The 27,390-nt window shown below is 46.4% G+C and overlaps 1 protein-coding gene across 35 annotated transcripts in view; it reads left to right on the forward strand.

Annotated features, from left to right (window-relative positions):
* The first annotated feature begins 4,012 nt into the window (after positions 1-4,012).
* Positions 4,013-27,390, forward strand: part of CAMK2G (calcium/calmodulin dependent protein kinase II gamma) — a 118,045-nt gene continuing 94,667 nt past the window's right edge. For 6 of the 35 annotated variants that reach the window (XR_012650109.1, XM_075025758.1, XM_075025753.1 and 3 more), the window contains exons 1-3: positions 4,019-4,294; positions 6,152-6,246; positions 8,974-9,048. Coding sequence is in view for 26 of the 35 variants with exons in the window: in XM_075025758.1 (XP_074881859.1) it covers positions 4,230-4,294; positions 6,152-6,246; positions 8,974-9,048 (235 nt within the window). In the remaining 9 variants the exon portion in view is untranslated. Of the gene's footprint in view, positions 4,295-5,608; positions 5,626-6,151; positions 6,247-8,973; positions 9,049-27,390 lie in introns of those variants that run through there. The other 29 variants (XR_012650104.1, XR_012650107.1, XR_012650105.1 and 26 more) reach the window with 10 other exon arrangements.

Raw genomic sequence — 27,390 nt, forward strand, 5'->3', positions numbered from 1 at the left:
TGACAGTGAGTCTGTTGACAGTCATGATAAAATGATGCTTGATATAGGTAACTGTCTGCATTTTTCTTTGCAGGGTCTGAAGCAAAATAATTGTTAAGAATTCTAACACTTTTCCTCACTTTCACCTGCCAAAAAAATCTCCTTTTAAGACAATGCAATATTTCACACAATTCTAGAAGTTTGGATGCTTTGTTTTGTGTTTTTATTTGTTACTATACTGAAGTAGTGCCAGGAAGCCCCATGTAAGAGCAGAGCTGGTTGAATTTTATGTCCTGTAAATGCTTTGTGAGTGATAAGACCTACCTGGAGTTATTCACTCTAAATAGACAGACTGGACAGCAGAGGCACAGAGGAAAAAATTCCTTGATTCTTTTGGGACCCTAAGTTAACAGCAGAAAACCAGAGAATGTCTATTTAAAAAATATGCCTATTTATTTTGTTTGTTGCTTATTTCTTTTTTGCGTCTTGCCTTGACCCTCCCAGACTGATTTCTGACTCTACCCATTCTTACCTTTCCCAGGTCCTTTATTTTTGCTAATGCCTTCTCTTCATATCTGGCACTAGCCAGCGCTGCTCTGCTCAGCACACTGATACATGCTGGCCTTTGGCTTATTGAACCTTGCTGGAAAGACGCTATCATGCACCTTCTCCAGCATCCTTCCCATTTTCCACAGTGGGTCAAATTCCAGTCAGTTTCTGTGAACTCATTTTGTAGTCCTTCACTCTGCTTCCCTCAAGACCAACGCTTTTGCATTATTGCCTTCCCACAGACATTCTTCAACATGCCAAAGCTGACCTTAGGTTCAATGGACAGATGGGGCCTGATCCAAAGTCCATTAACATCAGAGATGTCCATTTATGCCCATGGGCTTTGCATTAAATCCTTTGCATTTTACTTACTTTCTTTAGTGCCTCTTACTCAGCTCCAGTTATTAAAATCAGATTAATCCCTGACAGATCCCTGATGGTTCAGCATCCTGTATAAGCCAACCTGTGCTACTTCAAAAGATAGAGACCAAAATTGCTACTCTGCTAATGTGAAATCTGCAGCTGGCTAATGTTAAAAGCAAGGCATTACTTCCAGATTTCAATCCTGCATAACTGAGGTCAGAATCTCACTTTTACTCTTCATTAGCTGAATCTCCCATTACTAGCGCATGGGCTCTCTCAAAACCATTTCTTACTGTTCAGATATTTTCTGGTCCCTACAACATTATTCTGACCAGGCACTGTTCAAGATTCACCTCTGTTTGCAGTTTTACTCTCAGTACAAGTAGATTGCTATGTCAGCTAGAACATCAATATTTCTTTCTGTTGACACAATACTCTCTTATCCATATTGCCACCCCTCCTCCTGTTTCATTTTGTCTACATTCCTTTTGAAAACTCTACTCCCATAATTTAGTCTCCCACTCAGTACTTGGTTTAATCAAGTCTGTCACTCAATTTGTATCCCACTTCTCGCTTAACACAAGTTTCTCAGTTAGCAATCTGTTTCTGTAGCACTTACTATGCATAACACATGGTTAGCTTTTCTTTCCACACTTGCTTCTCTGTTCGCTTTCTGATTTCCAGACCTCGCTTTTCCTTGTAACACTTGAAGATGAGAAACTTCCTCTTCTGTCCCATTCTTTTTATGTTCCTCATGTATTTTTATGAGACCGCTGTGATCAGGGCTTCTTAAATATCATGGGGTGCTTTGTGTGGGGCACAGAACAGTCCTTGAGTCCAGTTAAAACAGTTTTCAACTGCAGAATCTCACTCAGTTTAATACACAGCTTTAGGTAAACCTCTCCTGTTGCTGTATTTCTCTGTCGCGGCTTGTACCCCTTTTCATCTTCACCATCTTTCCTCAGTTTGTAGGAACACAGGCCAAATGCACAAAAGTGCATCTCCCTCTGGCTCCTCATTTGGCCCAGTGTGCTAAAATCCGGTCTTAAATGTCCACCCTTAGTTTTTGTGTTGAGGAACAAAGAGTGGAACAGAGTCCTGTTCCAGTTGCCCTGTACATTTTAACATAGGGGACTGGGTTGCATTTATCTTGACTACATTGCCTAGTGCAACCACAGCACAAACTTAACAGCTCACCTTTCCGCCACAAAGAACATCTAATGTCATTTTGGATGGTGGAAGTGCGCTGCAGGTTGTATACTGGCAACATTGCCTATCACCACACCTAGAACCTCCCACTTGAGTTTTGTGTTATCAGCTGATTCCCCTGGTAAGGACTGTGGGTTGTCAGACTGCTTTCTTCCTCGTCTGCAACTCTTCTAACTGTTAGAGAAACTAGTGGACCACTGAATGAGGCCGTTGGAGCAGTTTTAGCTCGGCAGGAGGCAGATTCACTGATTGGCACCTGTTGGATAGATCATTTGTTGGTTCTCTGAGTTATTCTGCTGGGTCAGCAGGTTTCCAGGTTTAAATGCTGGCATGGTGTAAGATGCAGAATGCTGTTGTTTCATAATCACCTTCTAGAAGTATAGCTTTGTTGTAGTGCTACTGTTATGTTGTCCTACTTTTGCTATCTACTTTCTGCATAGGCTGGGTGAATGTTTGCCCACTGCATCGCTGAGGTGTAGGCTTTGCAGCACTGGGCTGGCTGCATTTAACCTGGAGACAGGGAGTGGGGGGGGATATGCTGGTGGCTGCTGTCACTGCTTTTCACGCGACTGAATAACATGACAATTTCATAGTCCAGTCACAGAGCAGGCATGCATGGTACTTATACAGTGCTTTTCATTTTTCAGATCAGTTTAATGCTGCTCCTGGCTCACGGTATGCTCATCTGTCTCTCTGTATGTTCTTAAAACAGCTCGAGCTCCCAGTCGCGCAGGAGAGGCCGGAGCAGCCTTTCCCTCTCTGGCTGGATCAGTGACTGCCCTATATAAATCTGCATATTAAGCAGATTTGGCAATTGTTCAGAGAGAGACAGACTCAAGTAAGAGGTGAAAATAAACTTGCTTAGGAAGGCACTGCAGACAGCACTCTCAGACTAGAGACAGAACAGAGGCTGGTTTGTTTTCTTTTGCGGTTGGGAGACTGACGATTTCTGTTTGTCTTCTGCCTCCAAGTCCCATCACCATAAACCCTACGTGTGTGCGAGCGCCGGGTCTCGTTCTTGAGCAGTTTCAGGACATGGCGCGTGTTACCGCTCTACCTCCGCACCAGATGGCTGATCTCCTCGGGGACTCCCGCACGCACCCCCCAAGGTCGGGCAGCCTGACAGCGCCGCCCGCTCGGCAGCGCCCCGGGCCCAACTTTGCGGTGGATCGGGAGGAGGACTTGGGGCTCCCCGTTCCCCTCTCGCGGGGGGCAACGCAGCGCGCCGGGTCCCCTGCGCTGGGCGGTGGCCTCAGACAGCGGCCAGGCCGGGCAGCAGCGGCCGGGAGCTGCCTCCGCTGCCTCCCCGCGCCTCCTCCTCCTCCTCCTCCGCCGGCCGGAGCACGCACAGTGCGGCGGGGAGAGAGCCGGGCGGCTGCTGCCTGCGAGGCGGCCGGTTCGCCCGGCGCTGCCAGCCCGGCGCTAGCCCCGCTGACATGCACCCGGGGGAGGGCGGTGGGGTGGCGGCGGCCCCCCGGGCCTTCCCTTCCCTTCCCTCCCGCTGCACGCAGGAAGTTTATCCGGCCGCGGCTCTCCCCGCCCCGGGCGCTGCGGCCCCGGCCCGGCGCCCCCACAGGGGGACGTACGAGAAATACACGCCGTGCGCCCGGCCGCGGGTCTCCTCGCGGCCCTGCAGCCTCCCCGCCGCCTACGGCGCGCCGCGGAGCGGGCGGCGAGCCCGCCGCAGTCTGCCCACCCTCCGTGCGCGGGGGCGGGGGTGCTGACTGCAGTGCCCGCTCCGGCGGCCGCGGGCGGGGGCGGGGAGGTGGCCGCGCCCCGGCCGCAGCCCCCCGCGCGGGCGGCGGCGCTGCGGGCGCCCCGGGAGCGCCCCCGGCGGCCACACCCCGCGGCGGGCCGGGGCCGGCAGAGGGGCGGAGGCAGGGGGGGCCGGCGCGGGGTGTCTCCGAGCCAGTTCTCGCGGTGCTGGCCAGGCTCAGCCTCCTTCCCCTCCCCGGCGAGCGGTGACTGTGCACGGCGGAGCGGGGAGCGCCGAGCCGGGCACGGGGGGAAGCCCGCGCCGCCCCGCCGAGCCAGGAGGGAGGCTGCCGAGCAGCGCGGCCGCCCGTCCCGTCCCGTCCCGGCCGCCCTGCCCCATGCCCCAGCGGCGCTGAGCCTCTCGCAGCCCGAACATGGCCACCACGGCAACGTGCACCCGCTTCACCGACGAGTACCAGCTCTACGAGGAGCTCGGCAAGTACGGAGCCCGCTGCGCGCCCCGCGCCGCGCCCCGCCGCCCGCCCCGGGACCCGCCGACGCTGCCGGGAGCCCTGTGCCGGCGCCCCGGCTCTCCCGGGAGCCGGAGGAGGATTAGCTGCCGCGCGCTGTAATCCTGCTCGCCAACACCGCCCCAGACCCCCCCCCTCGTCCGCCCCGGCGGCATCGCCGCTGAAGGGAAAGGTGTTTCTGCGCTCCTGGGTCATCCCCGCCGCTGGATGGGGTGTCCCCGCAGCCTGCCTCGGGCTGCACCCTCCTGTTGCACCCCGGGATTTCTTCTCTTCCCCCTTGCCCTCCTCAGGACCAGGCTGCCGCCGCCTTCTCCCCGCGCCGTTTCCCTGCTGCACGTTGCCGTTCCCTTCAAGTGTTTCTGCGCCGGGACACGGCACTGTTACTGCCACTCGGCGATGCTTAAGTCCCCGCTTCCTTGTCCCTGTGAAAGGGCCAGGTGCTGCCGCACCGCGCTTCTCCCTCCCTCTCTCCGCACTTGCCTCTGCATTGGCAGACCTGCTGCTGCACCCTAGGACAGGGTTTTGCAGGGAGACCCGGCGGGACAGGAAGGCGGTGTAGCAACGACCAGGGTAGGATTATGGGGACCGTGCTTTCCTGGGTGCTGCTGCTCTCCCCCTCCCTCCCTTCCTGCACCAACCGCTGGGCTCTGCTGCATCTCTTCTCTCCAGCCCGGTGTCCCTGTCCCTCCCCACACTGCTGCAGCTGTGTGTCACCGAGCCTGGGCCCTGGTGCCGGTGCTCACCTTGCTGCTTATTGGTTTGTATGTAGAGGTTGAGGAAGGGGAGAATAAGGCAGGGCTCTGCAGTATCAGGAGGATTCAGGCTATTTTAGGCTCTCTGTAGGACTAACTGTCTTGTGGGGCCCTTGTGCAGCTTCTGTTCCCCTTTCTTATACTTCAGATATGTACATTTGTCCGTTTGTCTGTAGACACGGGTTGACGTTCCTAGTCTGAAGGACTTAGAATTTTCTGCCAGTTTTCTCTTACTTGTCCTTTTTCCCTTTTCAGATCTTTCCTGTAAAGCCAGTTGTTATTCTTTTCCCACCCTGTTTTGTTGTTTTTTTTTTAAAAAGAAGGGACCGCTTTCAAGCGCTTATCTGTGTAGTCCTGTAGATTTTGAGTCCCTATCTTTTCACCTTGGTCTCTGTTGTATTATCTCTTTTTTCCTCACAGAAATCCTTCTTCCCTCTCTCTCAGACCTGTTCTCCAAGTGGCTCTTTGGAATAGTTGTAATAATATCAATAGTTGCAGCTTGAGAAAATGTACAAAGCCTTGTAGCTTCCTACTCACTTCATTAATAGGTACATGCTTATCTCCATTTTGCAGGTGGGTAGAGAGATGTAAGAGATCTAGTAACTTCTGCAAAGTGTTACAGCGGTTTCATGACCAAGCTGGCACTTTAAACATGGGAGAAATGAGTCCTGGTTGTCTGATGTAACTGCTGGGGGTACTGTCTTCGGGAGATGGACTTAGCAGCTAGTTTTTACAGTGTCATCCTGGGCTGTTTGTCTCCCATTCATCAATCCCTTCATGTCCTGTTTCTGTGCCTGTATGGTGTCTCTCTCTCCCTGCACAGCGTGCTGTTCTTACTGTGCTGTCTGTGAGGGGGCTTTTGAGGGATCTTCAGGAGGCCTGAGTACCATGTAGACTAGGTTTTATTTGCTGATCAGACAGCATGCGCTGCTCATCAGATTCTCATGTGTTGATTCCCTCCTCTGTATGTCTTCTGCCATGTCCTTAATCTGGCCTGCTCTGGGGATAGAAATTGCTGCTATTGTATTCTCATTTTCAGTTTCATAGCTCCTACCCTCTTTATTTGTCTTCTAGGGGAGCCTTCTCTGTGGTCCGCAGATGTGTAAAGAAGAGTTCATCACAGGAATATGCTGCAAAAATCATCAACACCAAAAAACTGTCAGCCAGAGGTTAGTATCTCGATCTACCCTTCTTTTTATTAATAGAAATTACTTCACTGGAGTTGAAGCTGTAATAAGTTTAAGGGATCTGAAGTTGCTCGTCTTGGTCATTATTTCAGCATTACAAAATAATTGAGTTGCGTGGCAAAGTGGAGATTGAAAGGAGGTAGCGTAGGGTGATAGAAAAATTCCTGTATCTGGAAACGTATACTCTGTGAAGTGATGTTGTCTTTTTTTCTTTTTGAGATCTTTCTTCTGCAAGCTGAGCTAGAGGTACATTTATAGAAGATTTATCTACGTGTGTGTGTACTGATCACTCATAATAAAGAGAAGTGTTGCAGACTGATTTTGCTGCATGTATTTTCTACCTAGGAGATCTGTCTTAGCAGAACAGATGTGATTTTTTTTTTTTTAGGCTTAGATGCTATAGGCCTTGCTGTAGTTAAGCATGGTGTGTTTGGAAACTAACAAGTTTGCCTTCAAAGTCAGAAGTAGGCTGGATGGAGAAATCTTACGAACTTGACTTCTCAACAAATGAGAACAAGTATTCTTTGCTTTTGCTAGTCCTGGAGACTTCTGAAACGAGACTGTAGTCTTATGAAAAGAGAAAAAAATCTTAACTCTTCCCCCAAGCTGTTGGTCTTCTGTTTTCCAGGGACATACATATACACAAAGGGTAGTGTACCTTGTAGTATGCGGGGAGTGTGTATCTTCTAGTGTGTAGGGAATCCCTTACAGGGATTAAAGTTGCTTCGTGGGTGGGGTGGATGAGAGGGAGAATAAGAGAAACCAAACTGCAGTAAATGATGCTGAAAGCAGAGTGCAACAAGTTGAGATGCCAGAGGCGACTGTTTCTAGGAGAGGTGAACAAGACAAGATCTAAGTTCTTAGAGGCCTTTCAGATTTGACAGGATTAATGTATTAGGCCCTTGCCTGTCTTGCTACTTGAATAGTTGGCTTAATAGGGTGATTGACTGAGAAATGAAGAAAAAGCAGGAGGAGGTAAATGATCTTGATAAATTATTTAGAAGTGAAGAATGTTTTGCCTAATGCCTATAAAAGAGAAAAATAGAATATGTATTCTCCTTTTTGCCAGAATACGACCAGAAGATAGCTTGAAGAATGGTGAAAAATTTCCATTTACTATAGTTTGCATGGAGAAGTAGTGTCAGAAGTAGAGTGCAGTGCCATGAAGTTTGATTTCCGTGCCCCGCCCCCCAACTTGTGGAAGTAAGCATATGTGATAATGTATTTTTTCAGTATCTAGCCTGAGTCAGATTGTGTTGGGGACCAACCAGTGGAGCCCTAGATTATTTAGGAGGTGGCTGCAGATCCTGTGGGAATTGGTGTCCCTCCATGGTCAGGTGACAGTGCCTGCTGATGTAAGTGGGATATCCAATCTTTTGAGTTCAAAATTAGTTCAACTTAATATGGGAGAGGTTTGAAGGGTGGCTTTGCTTTGCTGACGGCCATTAATGCTGTGTTCACTCCACAGAGTTCCCTGTCGATCCTGTAGCAAGGTCTAAAGCTGAGGAGAGCCATCTTCTCAGATGCTAGTGGACACAAGCCTGCTTAGGGAAGGGAGAGGGTAGGTTGATAAACTGATCGCAAATAAGAAACCGTTTCCTTACAAAGGAGGTGGTATTGAAGTTAACTCTGGAGATAAGAAAAAAGGTGAAAACTGCAGGATGAATATAGTTGCAACAAAATTCAGAAACACATTAGCAGAAGTCCAAAAGTAGCAGAACTGATTGAGTCAGTTTTTAAGTGTTTGGGCACCTAATGAGTTACAGAGGAAGCAATATATAGATTCTAATTGTTTTTCATATTAAGGGGATGACAGTTTTATGACCCAGCAAGTAGAAAAAGTAAGTATGGGTGAATACAGGCCATGTTTTGATCTAGTACTTACTTTCTAGATTTCATACCTTCCTATAAATAAAATACATTGAGGATACTAGCCTGGTCCTCAGCTACATAACTCGAGGCAGCTGGCAATGATTTACTTACAAAGGTATTGGTTAGGTAGAAGGCAGGTGTGGGAAGAGCCGAGAAGGGAAATGGGTGTTTCTGCTAGTGCAGAAGAATACCAGAAACAAGGGACTGATCGGGTTTCATTGAAATCTTACCTGAGGAGTAAAGAATCTGCATTTACAGTGAAAAGAGGATGGTGACTTCAGCTGAATGTATAGGTTCCTCAGTTATTCCAGCTGTGTTTGCTGATAGCTCAAGTGATTAGTACAAAAAGGGTCTGAATATTTTGATAGGAACTTACTGAATTCACCTTGGAATAGGTCTTTAAAGCATTGAAGGAAGAACGTGTGCTATTTAGGCATTGCAGCTGTAAATCAGTGATTAGGGAGGTTCAATTCAGCAACTTGAAAATGAAGTCTTGGGGAAAGGCGTTTTAGAAAGCTGTCTCCCACAGGAGGAGAATTATGGTGTTAATTCTGCAGTATCCTGGATATATGTTGCCTGATGCTTCCTTTCCCCAAGCTGGCACTTCTCCTGGGGAGGCCATGTCTCTGCCCAGCAATACATATGCACGGGGCTCTCCTGTGCACCCAACTCCGTGCCTGTCTGTTGCATGGGCGAACCCACCCTTCTGACCTGCCTCCTGCCTTGTTGGTTTTCTTCTAGGCTTGGTCACAGCACCAGAATATTCTCTCATGTGGGAACACCCTGCCTCTCTCCAACTTAAGCATAGCTACATTTAACATTTTGTATCTTCTCTAGCAGAATTTGAACCTGTATGGATGCCTGATGTGGTAACTGCTACTTCAAGAGCCAGCGTCTTGCTGCAGCTGAGAAGTATGTCTAGCCTATTGCTGCTTTGCAGAAGTTTTGCCTGCTGTAGTGCTTCCCTTGATTATGTCCAAGAAAATGATAACAAAGCCTTGCTCTCCTTCTGCAGTACTTCTTGTTACCTTTATTTTTCAAGACTGTTGGTGAAGAGATACTAGATAGCTGACTGGGAAGTGATGAACAGCTTGCTGTACGTAGCTGAAAAGGAGGAAGAGGAACACTTCAGGGTGAATTGTATGCGTTTAAAGGGTTCTGTATTACTTGATGTGTTTATCAAACTCTCTTCCTAAAGCAGTAAAGAGTTGAAGAGGCATGGTGCTGTTACAAGGCTTCTCTGTGAAAGCAAGGAGGATGAATGCGGTGCTGGTCTTGGTGAAGGGCGGTCCTAACAACTTCAGTCTAGCAAGGTTCACCCTTTGTAAATACAAAGTCATATGTTGAGAGGAGAGTCTCTCGTTTCTGTATTGTCTGTGATTTTGGGATGCCTGTTCTCTTTTTTAATAAATTGTGTCAGTAAGAGCTGGTCTAGATTAAAATTCATATTTTGGCTTTAATGAAGTATTTGCTATTATTCACATTGTTTTGAGGCTTAAGACTGCCTGGTGAAGAGTGTGCCAAGAACTTTAATGTCAAATAGGGGCCAAAAGCTTGTGGAAATGGAAGGGAAAGAGACTTCACCTTAGTCAGCGTTCAGCTGACGTATAAGAGCAGTGGTTATTACACATGGGGAAAATAAAATGCTTCAGTCATCTGAAATTCCTATGGGATTGAATACACAGGCTTTTACTAGAGCTGTGGGTAGAGGGAAATAATAACTGTAATTTTTTTGGAAGTTGTCTTGTGGGTGTCACCATACTTCTTGAACATGAAAATTCATAGCAAGTAGTGCTTCAGTTCCTGGGCAGCAGAGAAGTTCAAATGAAGTAAAATTACTTGCAGTGATCAAAAGGATCAAGAGAGAAGCAGTAGCTTTAGTAGCAGTAGGGAAATATCCAGGATTTGACTCTCCAGCATATACTTCAAGAGATAGTCCTGCATTGGAAAGAGGTAGGCACAGTTCTATCCTGTGACAATTTTTAGGATGTTGTTTATGCCAAATAGTATATAGTGATCCTACCACCATGTGTAGGATTTTTGGCCCTTGTTTCTTAGGTGGGGGGTGAGAAATCTCTGTGCATCACATATATTGTTGAATTTCATTTGCTGCTGATAATCTGTATCTTTCAACTCTTGCAAGTGACATCTCTTGATGAAAAAATGAAAAGCAGCTGTCTAGGAAGTTAGACCACTTCACTGCTTTCTCCTTACTGTGGCTTTGCTCTTGCCTGTCGAATAAAGAGGTCGATTCTTTCCCTGATCTTGTCTTTCCAAATTTGTAAACCAGATGAAAATTTGCAGTCTACTGGTTCTTCTGTTATTGTTCCTGTCGGGGATTATGTGGATTGTGGGAGGAACAGGGAATTATTTCTCTGTATCAGACCCTGACAGGAAGAAAGCTCTCTCTTGACACTTCCAACTCAGCTTTTTTTTCATACATTTCTCTTCTTCTGGCTTTCAGTTCCATAGTGGTTGCTGATTTGGGCTTTTGTATGTATGTTTGGTTGGAGGTGTCAGTAGTAATTTACCTGGACACTGAAACATTGAGCTTGAATGTTGCAGAGGAAGTTTAGCAGCATCAGTCCCTAACCTCTGTCTTGATCTGCTCTGTAAACATTCTCAGCCGGTGTTTGAGTTAGGACTCTCTTGGACTGCTCTTGTGGCTGCTAGGTTTGAAGTCCCCTGTGGGCTACAGAACACCCGCTAGAATTAGCCGCACGCAGTGGTGGTGCACTGCAGCCTGGCAAATCGGCTCTGTGTGAAAGCAAGGAAAGCCCAGCGTACCGGTCACAGATGGCTGAAGCGCAAATCTGAATGTGTAGAAATGTCCTCTAATAGCTGTCCTCTGTGTGTGCCTGTGTTTGTAGGTTGGGGACGAATGTCCTTTCTTGCAGAGGACGGCAAATCAACCAAGTCCACTCAGCTGTACTTGCTGAGCAGCCAAGTCAGGTCTGGTCATTTGGTGTGGGAGAGGAGCTGCCCTTCCCGCAGGGTGGGCCTTGGGCTGAGGGTGAAGAGCTTCCCTGCAGCCCAGCTCCTCCTCCCCCCTGCCACCTTCGAGGAGTCTGAGAGATGCTGTGATTAGGAAGCATATATAGGAGATCCGCTGCAGTGATGGCTGGGGATTTTTTTGGAGGTCCTTGTGCACGTGGAGGGATGCCCAGAGCAGAGCAGAGTGCTGCACCCCCCCCATCCCCCCTGCGGGGGAGGACTCGGTCGGTCGGATGGGTGCGTGGACAGCGAGCGCCTGAACTCTCCGCTCTGCACCGCAGCACACATGCGTGCGGCGGGGGGTGGCGGGGGGGCTGCTCCGCTGATGTCAGAAACTGCAGCCCTCTACCTCCCGCCAGCAGCCTGCCTCCCCCTCCTCTTCCTCCCTGCCTCCGCCCGCAGCCCGCCTTAGGGGAAGAGGTGTTCAAGCGCTATATGTCACTAGGGGGAATTTCGCTGGAGGAGGTGTTCGGAGAAGAGGAGGAGTATGCGTAAAAGCAGAGACCCTGACCTTGGAGGAGAGGCTGGGGCTGGGAGCTTGGTGGGGGGCTGCCGAGGGTCAGCCTGGCTTCTCGCCCACCCCAACGCATGGACGCGGGCGGGAGAGTGCCCTGGCATGAGAGCTGGCAGAGATTGGCAGGGTGGCGAGCGGTGGAAGCTTTGCTTTTGCTGTGACTCCCTATGGCCAGAAGCTGGCTTCCTCCCGCTGTGGATGTTGGCGATGGTTGGGGTTACCCTAGGTTGCCTCTCGGTTTACGCTGTATATTTTATAAAGGAGCTGGAACAGAGCAGACAGGATTTCAGCTTGTGTCTGTCTTCTCAGTGGTCACATTGAGTATTAAATTTCCAGCATTAACAATGAGGAGGGGGGGCAGTAGGCACACAGATTGGGCAGGAGTTCCTACTGCCTCCACGTGAGGTTGGAGAAAGGGGCTTGGCGAGACAGTCGTGTTTCTTGTTTTCCCAATATAAACTGGATTTGTGTATGGCAGAGATATGATTAGACTAACTCCCGCACGTGTCCCAAAGCCCTTGGCTCTAGAGCATTTACTCTGATCAGCGAGCCATGATTGAAATATTTCCAGGTATCCCTGCAATGAAGAGCGGGATGTTGAGCACACTGTAGATATTTGGGGCAGAGAGAGCTTCTTGAATTTCTTGTAAGAAGGGTCCAGTGCAAAAGCTATGGGGTTTTTTGTTGGTTTTGGGGTGTAGCATGGAAATTTCACTGCCTCCAAATTTAATTATTCTCTGGACAGTGCAAAACCATCACTGCCAGAGGAGGACTTATCCGTGGATCATGCAGAAATTTCGGAAGAGTGCTGCTTCCCCGCTGCGCTAAAATGGTGGGTTAATACCACTGTTTTAAGAGAGGGCTACGACAATCTTTTTGTTCCCTTCCATGCCCTGGAAGGATTTTAGTTTTTCTGGCCCTGCAAATCGGTTGAGGACAATTTTTAAAAGGGAAGCATGCTAATATAAAAATCTTCCTCCTCTGTGCCACCTATGAGCATCACCTATCTGCTTCACAACCCTGACAACCAGGGTATCACCCCCTTTTCATTAATTCTGGCCTATCACCTATTGTGGTGTTTCAGGTGTTTCTTTTTCTTTCCTCTGTTCTTGAAACCTCCTGACTTTGACCAAGTTAATAGATGTTACCAAAAAATGTTAATTTGCCAGTGTTTGACTATAGAATGAGCTATTGCTGTTGGCTTGGCTGGGGGAAGAGGGCAATATCAGCTGGCACCAGGACCACCAGCACAGGAAAGAAGCCTTGAATGTTGTAAGAAGAAGCGTGGAGTGTCTTACCTCATTGTATGTTTGCTTGCAACAGAAGTGTTGTCAGTGCTCAGAGTAGTCATGTTGGGGAAAGCAGAGGTGCATTGGTTTCTGATGGGCAAATGCATACTTAAAATTTTGAACTGTTTGCTATATTTTGTTAGTGTATGGAGGAAATGTCAAGCTGTAATTTAAACAACTGTAGTTCCTGCTGGCCCTTGTGACAGTAAGCTTAATGCTTCAAAATGTGGGGTCCTGTGAGCTAGGCTGACCTCAGGTTCCTTTTTGTACCTTCTTAAATTTGCTGTCTATTTAAATATCACTGTATACTTCTGTTACAGCTACCCAAGCATTCTGGTATTGCTGTCTACGTGTTTTTTGGAGAACAGTAGCGGAATACTTCTGAAGAAATGGGCCGGCAGTATCTTAGAAATCAGCTTTTTGAACACTGAGGGTAGCTGAAGATCAGTGGGGCATGGATTTAGTCTTCTGGGGAAACTGAGTCTATAGCTGTTAGATTTTGATTCCCTATAGCTTTTTCCACCTGTTATTCTCTGGCTCCGTTTCTTTCTGTTTGAATTTGGTTTTAATGTTCATTTGTCTCTCATGGATTGGTTACTTTAACCAGTAATTGTATTAATCTGTAATGCTTTGATTGAAAATATCCCTTTAGTAATGCTGCTTTACCCTCCCCCTTTCCTTCCAGAGAATATTGCAGAATTCCTGTTGCTCCCACCTGTTAGATGAGCAGACTGGGGAAGATGGTGGCTGGTGCAAGCGTCTAATTACTGATGACTCTAAGAATAATTCGGAGATATAAGGAGAGCTGGTTAATGTTGTATCTTCCCTTTTTATGATGGGATTAGGAAAGGAGGAAGTAACTGTGGCTTTACTCCTGGTGTCGGGATCTGCCTCGCTCTGCTCCTGGTAGAGTCAGAAGAATTCCCTGTCTCCAAGATGTGAGTTGAGTAAATGTGATGACCTTTCAGAGAATGTGTGTGTGCATGTGCATATAGATGTGATACTGTACTCTCAGTACTTTTGCATAATGTTCCTGAGAGCATGAGTTACATATCTCTCCGAAGTGGTGACCCGCTGTCCTGCTGCTTCAATCAAAAGTTCCCATCTTGAGTGAGCCATTGGCAAGGCAGCCACAGCCCTGGGCTGTCTTGTCTTTCCTGTGGCTGGAGTCTGCTTAGCAGTGACACTGGGACAAGTCCAGGTTAGTGTCCTGCTGCTGAGAAGGGTGCTAGCTAATCTTTTCTCTTTGCTAGAAGGCACAGGTGATATGGCTGTTAAACACAAGACCCTTTTTCTCCAGGGCAGCAAAGGTAGCATGTCTCTTTGCAGTGCTGCTGTTAAGTGTGATTCTGTCAGAGTCCCAAAAATTGAGCTGAGAGCTGTCTTGGAGTAAAGAGTAGGCAATGTGGGAATGAAGACACAGTTAATTTAAAACACTACCCATGCAAACATATCTCTAGGGAAGGATGGTGCCCGTGAAGATGAGCCTGGGAGTGGGCATAGCTCTTGTAGGCCTAACGAGGCAAAGGCTAAATGGCAGAGAAGGCAGGGAGCAGCAGCCTGCCTGCTGTGGCAGAGCTGCTGGATTATCTCTGGGGGGCTGTTGCCATGACGACAGTGGCAAACAGGGACTGAAAAATTTACCAGATCCGTGTGAGCCAAAGGATTAAACTTTCTCATAGGAGGGAAGGGAGGGGAGGAGGAGGAAGGCGAGTGATGACATATTAATGAAGGACAGCATCCTAGTGAGAAGTACCAGGGTCGCTTTCCTATAGCCACTGGGATGGTGGAGGGGAATGCGGACTGGCATTCTTCCTCCAGTCTAAACTGTGGGCAATACTGCTCTGACAGATTCTCTGTTTGAAGAGGGGATGAATGCACCCTGCTTTCACTGGGTAAATGGGCAGAATTTGCATTGTTTTGGCAGATGAAATGTAAGAAGTGGGAAAAGATGGTGTGTCTCTCTTTTTTCGGTCTTTTTTTCTATTCCCTATACTCACAAATAACTCTAGTTCTCTACCTTATGCTTACAGCTTTTCTGTATCAGAGTTGGTGCAAATAATCAAGTTTCAGTGTTGCCTGCAGGTTTCAGATTATCGAACATAAAGCTAACCAGCCTGCACTAGTGTTATTGATAACGCAAGGCTGATGTCATTGAAAATGTCTGATGCAAAACCATGTTAGCCCTGTTAGGGCTAGTACTGGTCTTGACCCTGCATACTGCTTTTGTCCCTGCTGGCTTCTCTTCCCAGAGCTGTAGTGGTGTCCCTGCATATCAGAGCTGATAGCATGGTGGGGAAGGCCTGAGTGGTGGGCAGGTAGTGCGAGTTTTCCCTCCACTGGAGTCTAAGGGAAGTCCTATGACTACCTTATGCTGCAGCTTCCTTTGTGGAGGTTGATCATTATAAGGACTGGTCCTAGAAGAATTAATGATTTGCAGTTGGCTGGGGAGCAAGGAGCTGGTGACGGGGGTCTCTGCCCTCAGTGCCCAAAATCTCAATGCCCCATAGCTCAAAAGTTGGTACCACTTGGTTGTTTGCAGTACTGCAAGTTATCATGGTACCTTTTTGCAGGCTGCTTCAGCAAAGACTTACCTGGTCATGCGCGGCAAACCACATGCAGCAGCAATGCACATACTAGCATAAAATGTTTGCAGACTTAGTAAGATAGAATTGTGGTGATAAAAACTAGTTCCTTTCTAGAAGGGCTTCTTCAACTTAAAACATTTATTTATGAAATGAGACATTAATACCTATGGAAATTAATAGTATAGGTCTTTCCCAGTAGCCCAAATCCCAGTGGGCTTTTTAAGCCCCTGTGAATACAGGCCATGAGTGAGAACAAGGATGTTAAGGCTCCAAAGCCAGTTTCTGAAAGCTTGTGGAAAGGGTTCTTTCCTTTCCCTTCCCTCACTTCCACTCCTCTTCTAGGCACCTGAGTTAGCTGGTGTAGGCTGCAGCTTGTCTAGTGGAGTAACTCAGTATTTGGATGTGCTTTATCTTCTGCTGTTACTGTGTCATCTCTGGTAAGTCAGTTGGTGTACACTGTGGTGATAGCCGTGAAGAGGGAGATATAATTTCTTGATGTTGAAGACAACTCTCCTTTGAAGGAAGAGATTTTCTCAATCCCAGGGGAGCAGTGAGAAAAGGAAAAGTGGTCTGACACAGCCTGAAGTCTGAGGTGAAAAAAGGAGGGAGAAGAGCTAGAAACCTTTAAACTTAAGTGCACTGGGTTTTCTTTCTTCCTCTGAGCTCTCTTCTTTTACAGGTGGGACTGAGCATAAGATAGCTCAAGCAGATGAGTTTTACCCCAACTTCTCTCTTGAAGGAGGTTATTTCCTGAACCTGTTGCTTTGTTCCAATCTGTCATACATTCCAGAGGAGTCTGCAGTTGGTGGACTTCCTTCTGAGTGAGGGGTCTCTTTGTCTGTGTAGCAGAATACAGTCAGTGTGTAAAGTTCCCTGCAGCTCTGGAGATGTGTGAGATGTGTGTGTTGATCCTGCTGCTGTGCTTGCTGCTAGAGATCTGATGTCATACACCTGACTCAAAATGTGACTTCAGAGGGGATAGTCCAGTGCTTTCTCTGGGACACACTTACTAGATGCACATTTCAAATAGCATGGGTGCCCTGGAAGCTTTTGCAGGGAAAACAGCTTGCTAAACCTCTTGTATTGGTCTCCAGTCCCTGCCAAATATACTTAGCATTTCTACTGTAGTGGAGCAGCTGCCATTCTGAAAATGTCCATGTGTATCGTGTATCTTGTGGGTTTTGTTTTTTTGGTGGTTTTTTTTTTTTTGTTGTTTGTTTGTTTTCCTCCTACCACCTTGTGTCAAAGCATATAACATTTGTGGGTGATGGGCCAAGAAATCACCCAGTGGGGCTGGAGGAAAAAATAGATGTGGAAGAAGGAAGTTGTCTTTAGTGCCACCTGTAACACACAGGCACTTGCTGGAAGGTTGTTCTTGGAGGCTAGTAGAGAGTGTAGCTTTGTGATGCCAAGCAGAAGTTCTTTCTGGTTTTTGCCCAAAGAGTTGGTGTGCTGTTAAGTTTAATTTTGCCTGCCTCGGTGCCTCTCAGTGTACTACATTTGGGTATCAAATGTCCTCTGTTGAGATTGTGTCAGAGAGATTGGAAGAGTTGAAGTTGCGCAGCTTTATTTTGTAACTGGTGCCAGTGCAGAGGCAAAGCTCAATCGTGATGGATTGCTTCTTCAGTGCAAGTTAAAGTAGTGATTCATAGCACTTGTGTTACTTTAAATATTCCTGATTTTTGGACTGCAGGATTGAAAAGCAACTTCCAGCTCTGCCCATTTTTGTTTGACTTGTATGTCATTTGGCCTAGAACCTGCCAGCTCTGCAGATTAGGCTATTGTGTTGCATCTACTGCTTGTTATGAAGTTGCCCGAATTAAAATTTTCAGTGTTGCCTGATCAGTGCAGAGCAATGATCCACAGCCTTCACTGTCTGTCTGAATTGCTCTTGCACTTAATAAGGATGATGTAGAGGAGTGAAGTGTTGGTCAGCTCGTCCTTTGTGTGGAAGTGCTTCTACAGCAGCAGACTGGGAGTTGAGCTTTCATAATGCACTTGTCTTCTCCAGACAGCCAAGTTCAGCATCAGGGATGTGGAAAAAAGAGGAACAAGGTAGTTTGCTTTTTTGATAACCATTATCAAATATTGCTGACAAGTCCAGGTGACTCTGGCTGCTGCTAGCAGTTTATGTTGCTGCAGAGCTGGTTACCAAGCTTTAAGGAAGCATGTTATGCCTTGTTAACTCTTTGTGGCTGTGTACACTTAGTTTCTTCAATAGTCCTGAAGCTGCTCTTAAAAAGCTTTCCCTCCCACCACCTCACAAATGGTCAAGAAGTTTCTTGGCTTTCCTAGGCTTTTCAGCCTGCTCTTCTCCCTGAAGAAATATGAAATATTAACTGTTGAAGTTTTTTCTCATTTGAAAAATAGCTGAAACTCCATCCCCATCTTAGAAACAAAACTCAGGTCTCACCAATGCAGTTAGCTTATCTGAAGTGGTGGGGGCGGCCAGCTTGGAAACAAGGAAACATACAGCTTGGCTGAGCCAGAGGAATTTATATTCTTCCTTCTGCATCTCTCAGTTCCTGGATCCTGCATTGCAGTGACTTGACACTGCTGAGACATGCCTCCCTGCCTCACTGTTACCTTGTCTGCTAACCAGCTGTAGACTGATATTTATTTAGCTGGTTCATCCAAATCCACTGGCACCTGGCATGATCAGCTGATGGGGAGAAGAAAGGAGCTCATGTCCAGAAATGAGCTCACTTTGTGGGATTTCTCTTTGCTAAGCTGTGCACTTCAGACCCTCTGTGCATAGCAGGATCGAGATAGAGTCGCTGGAGTTCTTGCACGGAACACTGTTGCTGTGTGTGTGGCAGAGAGGTTGTCAGTATGGCTGTGTTGCCTTCGGAACAGCTCCGTGCCCTACTGTCTTGCTTACTGCATGTCCACTTTAAGAGGGTTCATCTGCAATGCAGCTGTTAGTGGGAAAGTTCTGTAAATCAAGAGGGAGCGAGCGCAGGCAAGCCTGATGTCTGCAGTTGTGGCTGGGTCCTACCCATAGCACAAGGAAACTTGTTCAGAAAGACTTTTTGAAGGAGAAGGAGTTGAAAGGGATGGTAGCACAGTGCTGATGCTAGGAGCCCCTCCTTTCTGTGCCTGTGTCTGCACCAGCTGCTCAGGAGCTGGAAAATGTGTGGAAGAGCACAACGGGCAGCAACCCTGGAACTGGAAAGTCCTGTCATGCTTTTCTTGTCACTCTGCCACAGAGTCTAACTAGGTGTTTGCTTAGGGCTGATCCTGTCAGGATGTCTTTATTGCACACTCGCTTCTCACACAGGATGTCCTGTTACAATTTGGAGCTTGTGAGCTTCTGCACGTGACTCGGAAGCATGCAGAGGCCTCATGAGTCGCAAGTTTATTGCTGTGCCCTCCTCTGTTGCACGGGCTGTCAAAGTGACCACTTGCTGGTTCAAGGGGATGGTGCCAGTGACCTGTGGGGATGCTGTGATGCCAGGGAGGAAGCCCACAGGTGGAGTCAGCTGGAGTGCCATGGCTGTGTACCTGGCAGGCTGGGGACTGCCACTGAGTGACTTGGTACAGGGAGGAGGAGAGGGACCACGTGCTGCCGTAGCCCTGCTGTAAGTGGGGCAGATGCTCTGTCGGAGGGGGAGCTCTGCAAGGATTGCAGCCCCTCAAGTGCATGTCAGGGAGGCTGGCTGGGGACTGTGGGGTTTTGAGCATGTGGCTGAGGACTGGATGGCTTGCTGTTCTGCTCTTCCCCTGCCCCTCCGCTTCTCCAGTATGCAGAAGCCCTTTGGAAGACTGCCTGGGTATCAGCCATGCCTGGGAGCACTTGCAGGATTGCTTGCTGGTTCCCCAGCCACAAGTTTCTGAGGATATTTTGGTGAAGAAAGTCCTCTGTGGTTTCTGCGATTAAGCAGCTGGGAAGCGTGATGCCTTCCCACAGGGATCCACAGGGATACCTGGAACTCTATGGGCCAGAGCTGGGGAGGGCCTCACAGGACCTCCCTTAAAGGTGGCTTCAGCTGGGGAGAGTGCATGCTCCTTTTCACTCTGATGCTTAGCAAGCAAGGCTCCCTCCTTCACTGCATTTGAATGTATTCTGGGCAGACTTGGTTCTGGGTTTCTACTTTGGTTTCTTTATTTCCAGTTGGGAAAGCATCTCCTACTGACAGTCGTTGGTGATGCAGGAGAAATTGGGGTATGATTCACCACCTGCTTTTCTTCCTCTGTTTCCTCTCTGCTTCTCCTGTTTGCTTGGGCATTAGTTGTCCCTCTCATAATAACTGAATTGTGCTAACCATGTATAAGCAATGTTCCCTCCCCTTTTGCTGCAGGACTGGCTGACTTGTTGTAAGAAGTTATTTTTAGGGTTTGCTTCCTGGGATATTCTACCCGTGGCCAGTTATGGTGATGAAAATGTCACTGAGGTGCAGAAAGGACTCCCAACTCATTGCTAGCATGCCTGATCTTTCTGTTATAAGGGTGTTCATGGGGGACACGAGTCCCTTACCACTACATCACCTGTGATTAGGGAGACACCACAATGACTGTGCAGCATGACTCCCTGTGGAAAGCACACTGAGCTTCCAGTGTGATCCAGATAGATTATGTGGCAACTGAACTGGCGTAGGGGAAAAAAAAATGAAATAAGAAAAAAGAAAGAAGAAAAAAGCCTTTCTTTGGTTGCACTGGAGTTTGTTTCTGACCTTTTTGGTTTTCGTAGATAGGGATGTCAGTGCTGCAGAGCTGTGTGTCCAGTGTACAGGGCTGTCCCTAACAGGCAATTTGCATCTTGTACTGGATGTATTAGGTTGCACTGGGTTACTGCCAAATGCCTGGTCTAGACTAGAGGAGAAGGTGTGTGCTTATTCTTTTTAAACACCTCTCCCACCCCAGATCTGCAGCTTGCAACACCTGAAAAAGCTGATCTTTGTGGTAGCTACAGTCAGCAAAGCATGAATGTAATACGGACAAGTTACAAAGTCCAGCTGAATGAGGCTGTGGGTTGACAAAATGCAGTCTCTGGTGCCAGTGTTAGCTTAAGGAGCATCTGCCTCTTTGGAGATGTCTGTTCCCTTCTCTGTATTGCAGCAGGTCTCTTTCCTTTTCTGTCTCATCCCTTGGATCAGGAAACCAAGCTCAGAAGAGCCCTTCAGTAAGGAATTACTGAAGTGATAGGGATGGGAAGGCATTTGGTTTCCACACAGGTTTCTTGGAGCAGCCATGGAAGTGTTTGCTTGGGAGTAGCTTTGGGAACCAGGATTTCCTGCAGATGGGACTGAGAAAAGTGCATATGGAGTGGTGTGTTAGTGCACCAGACCGGTGGATAGCTCTTGCGTGCCTGTATTGTACTCCTGGAAGAGAGCATGTGGAGCAGAGACCCCTGAGTGGCTTTGGATCCAGGTAGTGGGGAATAGCAACTTGGGTTTCAGGCCTGATGCCATTGGGACTGGGAAGCCGGGTGGCTGCGGTGCAGGGATGGTGGCAGCAGTCTCAAGGGGCTGGGCACTGTGCCCATGCAATGCGGAGCCTTGCCAGCTGCCTGAAGGGGAGCCTGGTTACAGAAAGATTGGGAGACACTCCTCCCTGACTAGATAGAGTGTCTTCAAAGTTATCAGTGCTTAGAAACAGTTTTGTGTATGTTTTTAAGTAATCCTTACATTTAAAGTTGCTTTAGTGAGTGGTAACTTTTCCTCTTAAAATGTCTTGTCACTGTCTTGCTTCTATACAATACCTAGAAGTACCCAAGAACTTTGCATACACAAGATCAAGTTTTTGGACTCTTCAGGAACTGGAGGCAGCCATGCTGTCTCTTCCCCCCCCACTCCACCCTGCTCCATGTTCTTAACTGCTGTGTGGACTTACTGATATGTGGTATATTTTGCCCTTTTGTATAGAAGTGTTTTGGTGGCTCTGCTGTAGGTGATATCTGGTATGGTGCATGTGTACGTTTTAAGTCTTCTCTCAGTGAAATTTCTTGGTAGCCTGCTCTGTATTTACAGCTTGCTCTGCTTAATTTAAAGTTATCCTAGTATTGCTAGGGGAACTTAGTCTTAAAATAGATGGTTTGGCCTTTTTTTCTTTTTTTTTAATTATTCTAATCCTCCAAGACTTGGTGTTTCTTGTCAGAAGAGCGTATTTCGACAGAGGTATTATCTTCTTTGGAGAGGAGTCATTCAGCACTCGGGTACAGAACCATTCATCTGTGTTCTCAAGAAGATTTTCCAGTTAGTTTACTCCGCTCGTTCATGTCCCTCAGATACCAAATCAAGGCAGCATTTCCAGCGTCTTTCCCTCTTTCAACTGGTTTGGAATAGCTAAAAAAAAAGCGATGAATATAGGCTTGCTGTTGCGTGGATACAGGCGCCCCCAATGTGTCTCGTGCAGTGAAGAATGGCGTTCTGCTGAATACTAGCATTAGGAGCATGCAGAAAGTTCTGTGGTTTTGTTTCCCTCCTGAGTTTTCATCATTTGGGTTCAAACGTAGGTTTCCTTGGTTCCTTCAAAAGAAATCCAACTGTTTGATGACCAGTGGTTCCATTATCATATAGCATTTTATTCAAGGGCCACATCATACAGATGTGTTGTTGGGAAACTGGGGACTGGATGCAGTAGGTCTGCAGGCTTGGACAGCCCTGATAGTGACGTCTGAATTGAAGTTTGTCAGGGTTGTATGAGAAGGAGCCTGCGTAGCCCCTCCTGCACAGGATAGCCTTATGGTTTCTGTTCGTATGTTAGTAAAGGTGGAGTCAATGCCAGGAACTTCTTCCAAGTAGGGTTTTTTCCCAAGGTTTTGTTAGGAGTTTGCTCTCTCCTATGGAAAGGGATGGGTGTTTAGTCTTGTTCTCCAGGAGTTTGATTCCCCCCACCCTTTGTCCTCCCAAAATTTGTTTTCCCCTACCTGAAAGAAGGTCCTTCCACTGCACTGTGTTCCTCTGTGCCACCAGGAAAGTGTTTCTGTAGCTTTTTTTTAGCCATGTACCCTCAGTCTTGCTTTGTTGTTCCCCCTATCAACTACGTAATGCATCAATAGCTTTCATTAAACATCCTTTATTCTCCCAGTACCACTGCTGGGCAGGGAAGTATTAGCTCGGTTTTACTCATGGAAATACTGAGAGAGATGCAAATTTTTAAGTGCTTTCCAGAACACTTGGCAATAAGCCATGATGAGTTAGGAAAAGAGTCCAAGTCATATTCTTTGCTATGACAGTGATAAGAAGAGTGTAGGTAGAAAGAAGACTGTGGGCATTTGGCAGGAAAATAACGTGGGCTAAAGCATGTAGTATTAAGAGGAGTTGTAGTCTAACTTGCTGGTTATAGGAATAAGATTTTGGTGTGTTCCTTGTACTGCTTTTCCCTCTGATTTGCTTATTGTTTATGGAGTACATCTCTGATGTACATTATGTCGGGCATGCCTTTGGACTCTCTACCTTTCTGTTATTTTTTTCAGTGATAAGAGATGGTTTGAAAACTACAGGTAATTGTTGTTGATACAGAAGGCTCTTACACAGATGACAATAAACATCACATGATTTTTTGTGTGTGTGTTTGTGAAGACTAATCAGAAAAAGTAAAGGAGATCACTTAGATATAAAATTGTTCCTTGTATCAGTCATAACTACAGGAATGGGGACAGTAACATCTGCAATGGGTTGCTTTCGGAAATGAGTAAAAGTAGGGCGGCAAAAATGAAAACTTGGATCTCTAGGATCAGCAACTGTACCCAAGAGCGAAAATAAGAACAATCTTATGACAAGAATTTAGGTAAATTCTAAGACTGGCTGCATTTCAGGATCTGAGTAAGTAATTGAGTCAGTTGTGAAAATTTAGATTATGGGATGTTCTCAGGAAACAGTTCCTGCTCCCCACTCGCTGTGTCTCTTTGGCTAACTAATCAGTCTGTTTGTGCAAAGGTTTCCTACATCCTGGAGAATTTGTAAACATGCACATTAATGTATGGTTAAGGCATTTGAAGTGTTTCCAAAGGAAACAGCTGTAGATGCACAAGGTATACTGCTGCAAGCCTTCTTGATCATGCGATAGGGCCAAACTAATATGAAGTCTTCAAGTGTAGAACATCCTTTGCCACCCAGGGAGGAATAAAATCTTGGATGCGTTTAAGGAGATTACTGTTAGCTTGTCAGAAGGAATAATGAGAAGTTATGGGACAGAGCTGAAGACCTGTCATTAACTGAAAGCTGGTTCAGGGGAGGGAAGAAAAAATGGGAGAGAATGACCAGAAAGTTATTCTACACTTCATATATGCTGGGGATACTGCTCTCATTTCAAACAGTGTGATTCAGGTTTTGTTTAGAAGGCATTTAGAAACCATGCTGTGGAGGTGTTGGAAGGAGAATCCATATGAGGGGGGGAGCGGAGGGAAAAGGAAAATGCTAGAGAGAGGTGGAATGTGATTAAGGTTAATTAAAGTGTGCTGTGAAAACTAGTTAAATGTTCTTGTGTGCCCTTTCTGTAATAAGAGACATATGTGGTTATGCAACGAATTGAAAATTTATCTTTTCAATAATTCATTTCAAACTTGCTGCCTTGAGACAAATATCATAGATTGGAAAAAAGGATGAGAAACTTATGTGTAATTAAAGTCGGCATATTTGGAGAGGAATTCTTTTTAAAAAGTAAAGGGCTTACAGACTTATTTCTTCAGGTTATTTGTGTTTGGCAATGGGAGATTAATCCCTTGTGCCCTTTGTACAGGGTGACTGGGATAGTCCTGAAACATAGATCTGTGTCTTTGTTTTTATTGACAGTTGTTTTCTCTGTAACTTCAGAGAAGAATAAGATCTTCCCTTTTTCCTAGCACCACAGCAGGAGAGTGGAAGATGGGGGAAGGAGTGGAGGTTTGACTCCAGCATTGGGAGTAGTCCACCCTATAACTTGATTTTAAAAAAAAACACAAAAAACAACAACAAAAACCCCAAACAAACAAAACCCCGAAGGACATCCAGCCACTCACTCTCCTTTTTCAGTCTGTCTTTTCTGCCATCTGGCTGTCCTAATGTTCTAGCATGAATTAAGTTGAATTGTTGCTATTCTACCTGAATTAGCAGGTTTCAGCCACCATTGGTTACAGAATGCGAGACAAAATGAATTAGTGCCCTGGCAGTGAGTGTATATTAAATTTAGGAGCTGACAGTACTGCCTATCATGGCTTGACTTTCTCCACTTTTGGAAATTGCATTTGTCTTTCTTTGCACTTGAGCTTTGTTTTCTTAATCTTTAGCATGTTAGAATAATGTGTAATGCTGCTGAGGACTAAAGCTGGTGTGTGAACCTATGCTAGCACTATTGCATGTAACATTTTGGCCTCCAGGCTGCAAAGAATTTTTCTGCTAGTTTGTTGGGGATTTTTTGATGGAGGGCAGGGGCGAGGAGAGCAAAGGGAAAGCCTCAAGAACTAATAATGTAGCATTCCGTGATGCTGTTTTTAGAAGTTCTATGTCCTATGTAAAAGACACTTAGGAAGCATTTTTCCCCCCTCCAGTTTTTTACCTCCTATGAAAAGGAATGTTAATGCTGTGAAGGAGGATGTGGAGCACAGTCCTCCCAGGCTCAGTCCTGTGAACTGCCTGGATGTGACGCGTGGTTGGAAATAACTTTTTACACTGGAGCTATAAACATTGTTCTGCTTCTCTCTGTGGATGGTATGCTGGTTGCCTCCAAACAAACACTGTGTCTGTTTATTACTAGAAATTCAGGTTGATTTAAGCAGTATTTGAATCAAAAGCATGAAAAGTATGATGTCAAGGCTTCTCTGTGGAAAATGATATTGTAAGTTATTAGCTGATTCAATGTACAAGTCATAGGGATATCAACTATATTACTTAACTGAAAGCCCTGGTGATTCTGCAGGTTTTGTGGAGCACTGAAACACTACAACAAATTGGGTAGGTACTTCTTTGACTCTTGAGAGTGGGTTTTAACTATTGCCTGGGCTGACTCTTCTAGCAAGAAGCATGCCAGCTTCCCCTGTGCTTAGTGGCTCTGTGGCTTCATAAGAGTGAAATTCTTGTACAACCTTCTCTTTTAGGCTTCCAAGAACACGCATTGTTTTGGACTTTCAGCTGAAGTGAGAGTTCGCTATCCAGAGTCTGGCTGTTTGGGGGGGGGGTGTGTGTGGAAATGTTTGTTCCTTTAAGTTGCTTATGTGTCTGAAATTTAAGCATGTGGTTGCATATCTTTATAAATCCATGATGTGATCACTAACCCCAAAAAGCTTTGAAAGTTTTTCTTAAGTGAAAAAGAGTAGGTGTGTTTGTTTTTTTTTCCAATTGCTGTGTTCATTTTTAAGTCGTGAACTACACCTTGACTGCAAACTGGAGATCTTTAAAGGCATTCTTCTCTTAACTGTCAATTCATTTGGAATAACTCTGAAGCCAAATGAAGGGCAAATAGTACTTGAATTATCAGTGTTTATGGAAAGGCAAACTGTTTCCTTCCCTCCTGCCCTTGCCATAATAAGGGCATTGCTTTGTGCAGTGTAAACTGCATTTAGTAATGGTCTTGTGCTTAAGAGCTTCTAGTTAATGAGACCTATTAACAATAATGAAAAATGGCATTCTGAAAGTGCAGACCTAATCAGAAAAATGATTCTCCAAGAATGACTGGATGGCTGCATACTCTTTCTTGGCTTATTTAATTTAGGGGGTGGGGGAGGAGCACAGTCTTGGCTCTGAAACTAATTATTCTCCTACAAATGTGCCCATAATCGGCAGTTCCCGCTGGGGATTTGCAGGGCTGGGGCTTTTAGGGCTAAAGAGCTTCCCAGACTGAGCCTAGCCGAGACTGGTGTAGGCTTGACTTTGCTTTCCTAAGCCTCAGCGGGAGTAGCAGTGGTAAAACCCAGCTTTTTGTCTGCTGGAATGAAGACATCTGAGTCAGCAACACAGAGCAGTTGCGTGGAGTAGGAAAGTGATGTTTTTGCATAATTATTCATCTGGCTATGTTTGTGTTTTAGTGTGGTGCCACCTCCGCATCATGTGCTGTTTTAGTTGGGAAGGATATGCCTTGCCTTTCAATATGTGAATAATGCTACTTGAGGAAAGGGGAGGATTGGCAACGACTATATATGATTTGAAATACAAGAAAAACCCCACATCCCTGCTTAGGAGCTGACACAAGAAGACAGCATGGATGATGTCTGTTCATATGAATAAATAGTAAGGCATTACAGGGAAAGTCTAGAGAAGTGGAAGCTCCCTTTATCTCTGCCTTAGTGTCCTCCCACTCAGAATGGACATGTGGGTACAGTACCAATAATTTCCTTTTGAGATAGGACAGCCTGTCGTGCCACTCCGCAGGCTTGGAATAGCTTCCCCTAATATGGGACCAGCTTGTCCATCTTCATTAAAAAGGATTTCTCTGGTTGTTCTCTTGACTCTGCTGTTTGTGCTAAGTTCTTCTTAAGAATTACGACTTTCTGTGATTACAGGTGTTCTGTATATTGGGAAATTCCATGCTGTGGGACAAAGTGGGCAGGTTTTAGGACAAAGGGGAGATTTTCACATAAAGCGGATGTTTCTTCTCCTATTTGGGGGGCAGCATTGATTGCTGGAGAGAGACATGATTTCTTGGTTCTAGACCCTGACTGCCAACTTGAGCTAATGGTACCAGACCCTTTAGGTTTTTAGTTGGACTTCATCTTCTAATAAGGTGTCCTATTAACTGCCATCTGTGGCAGGATCATGTGCTTGAAGCTTAGTGGTCCTAGATGGATAGCTAGTGGGTAGCTCAGTGGTGATTCCTCTGTCTCTTCTTCTGGTGCTAAGCAGAAGGATGTCAGTATCTGCTCTCAAAGGAGCCATTTCTGTGCTATAATGGAAGCATTTCAAACCACCTTGCGCTTGTCTCTAGCAGTTGCTTCTTCCATGTGGAGGTAGAGGGG

The sequence above is a fragment of the Buteo buteo genome, chromosome 4, assembly GCF_964188355.1.
Source record: "Buteo buteo chromosome 4, bButBut1.hap1.1, whole genome shotgun sequence".
In the NCBI taxonomy this organism is placed as follows: domain Eukaryota; kingdom Metazoa; phylum Chordata; class Aves; order Accipitriformes; family Accipitridae; genus Buteo; species Buteo buteo.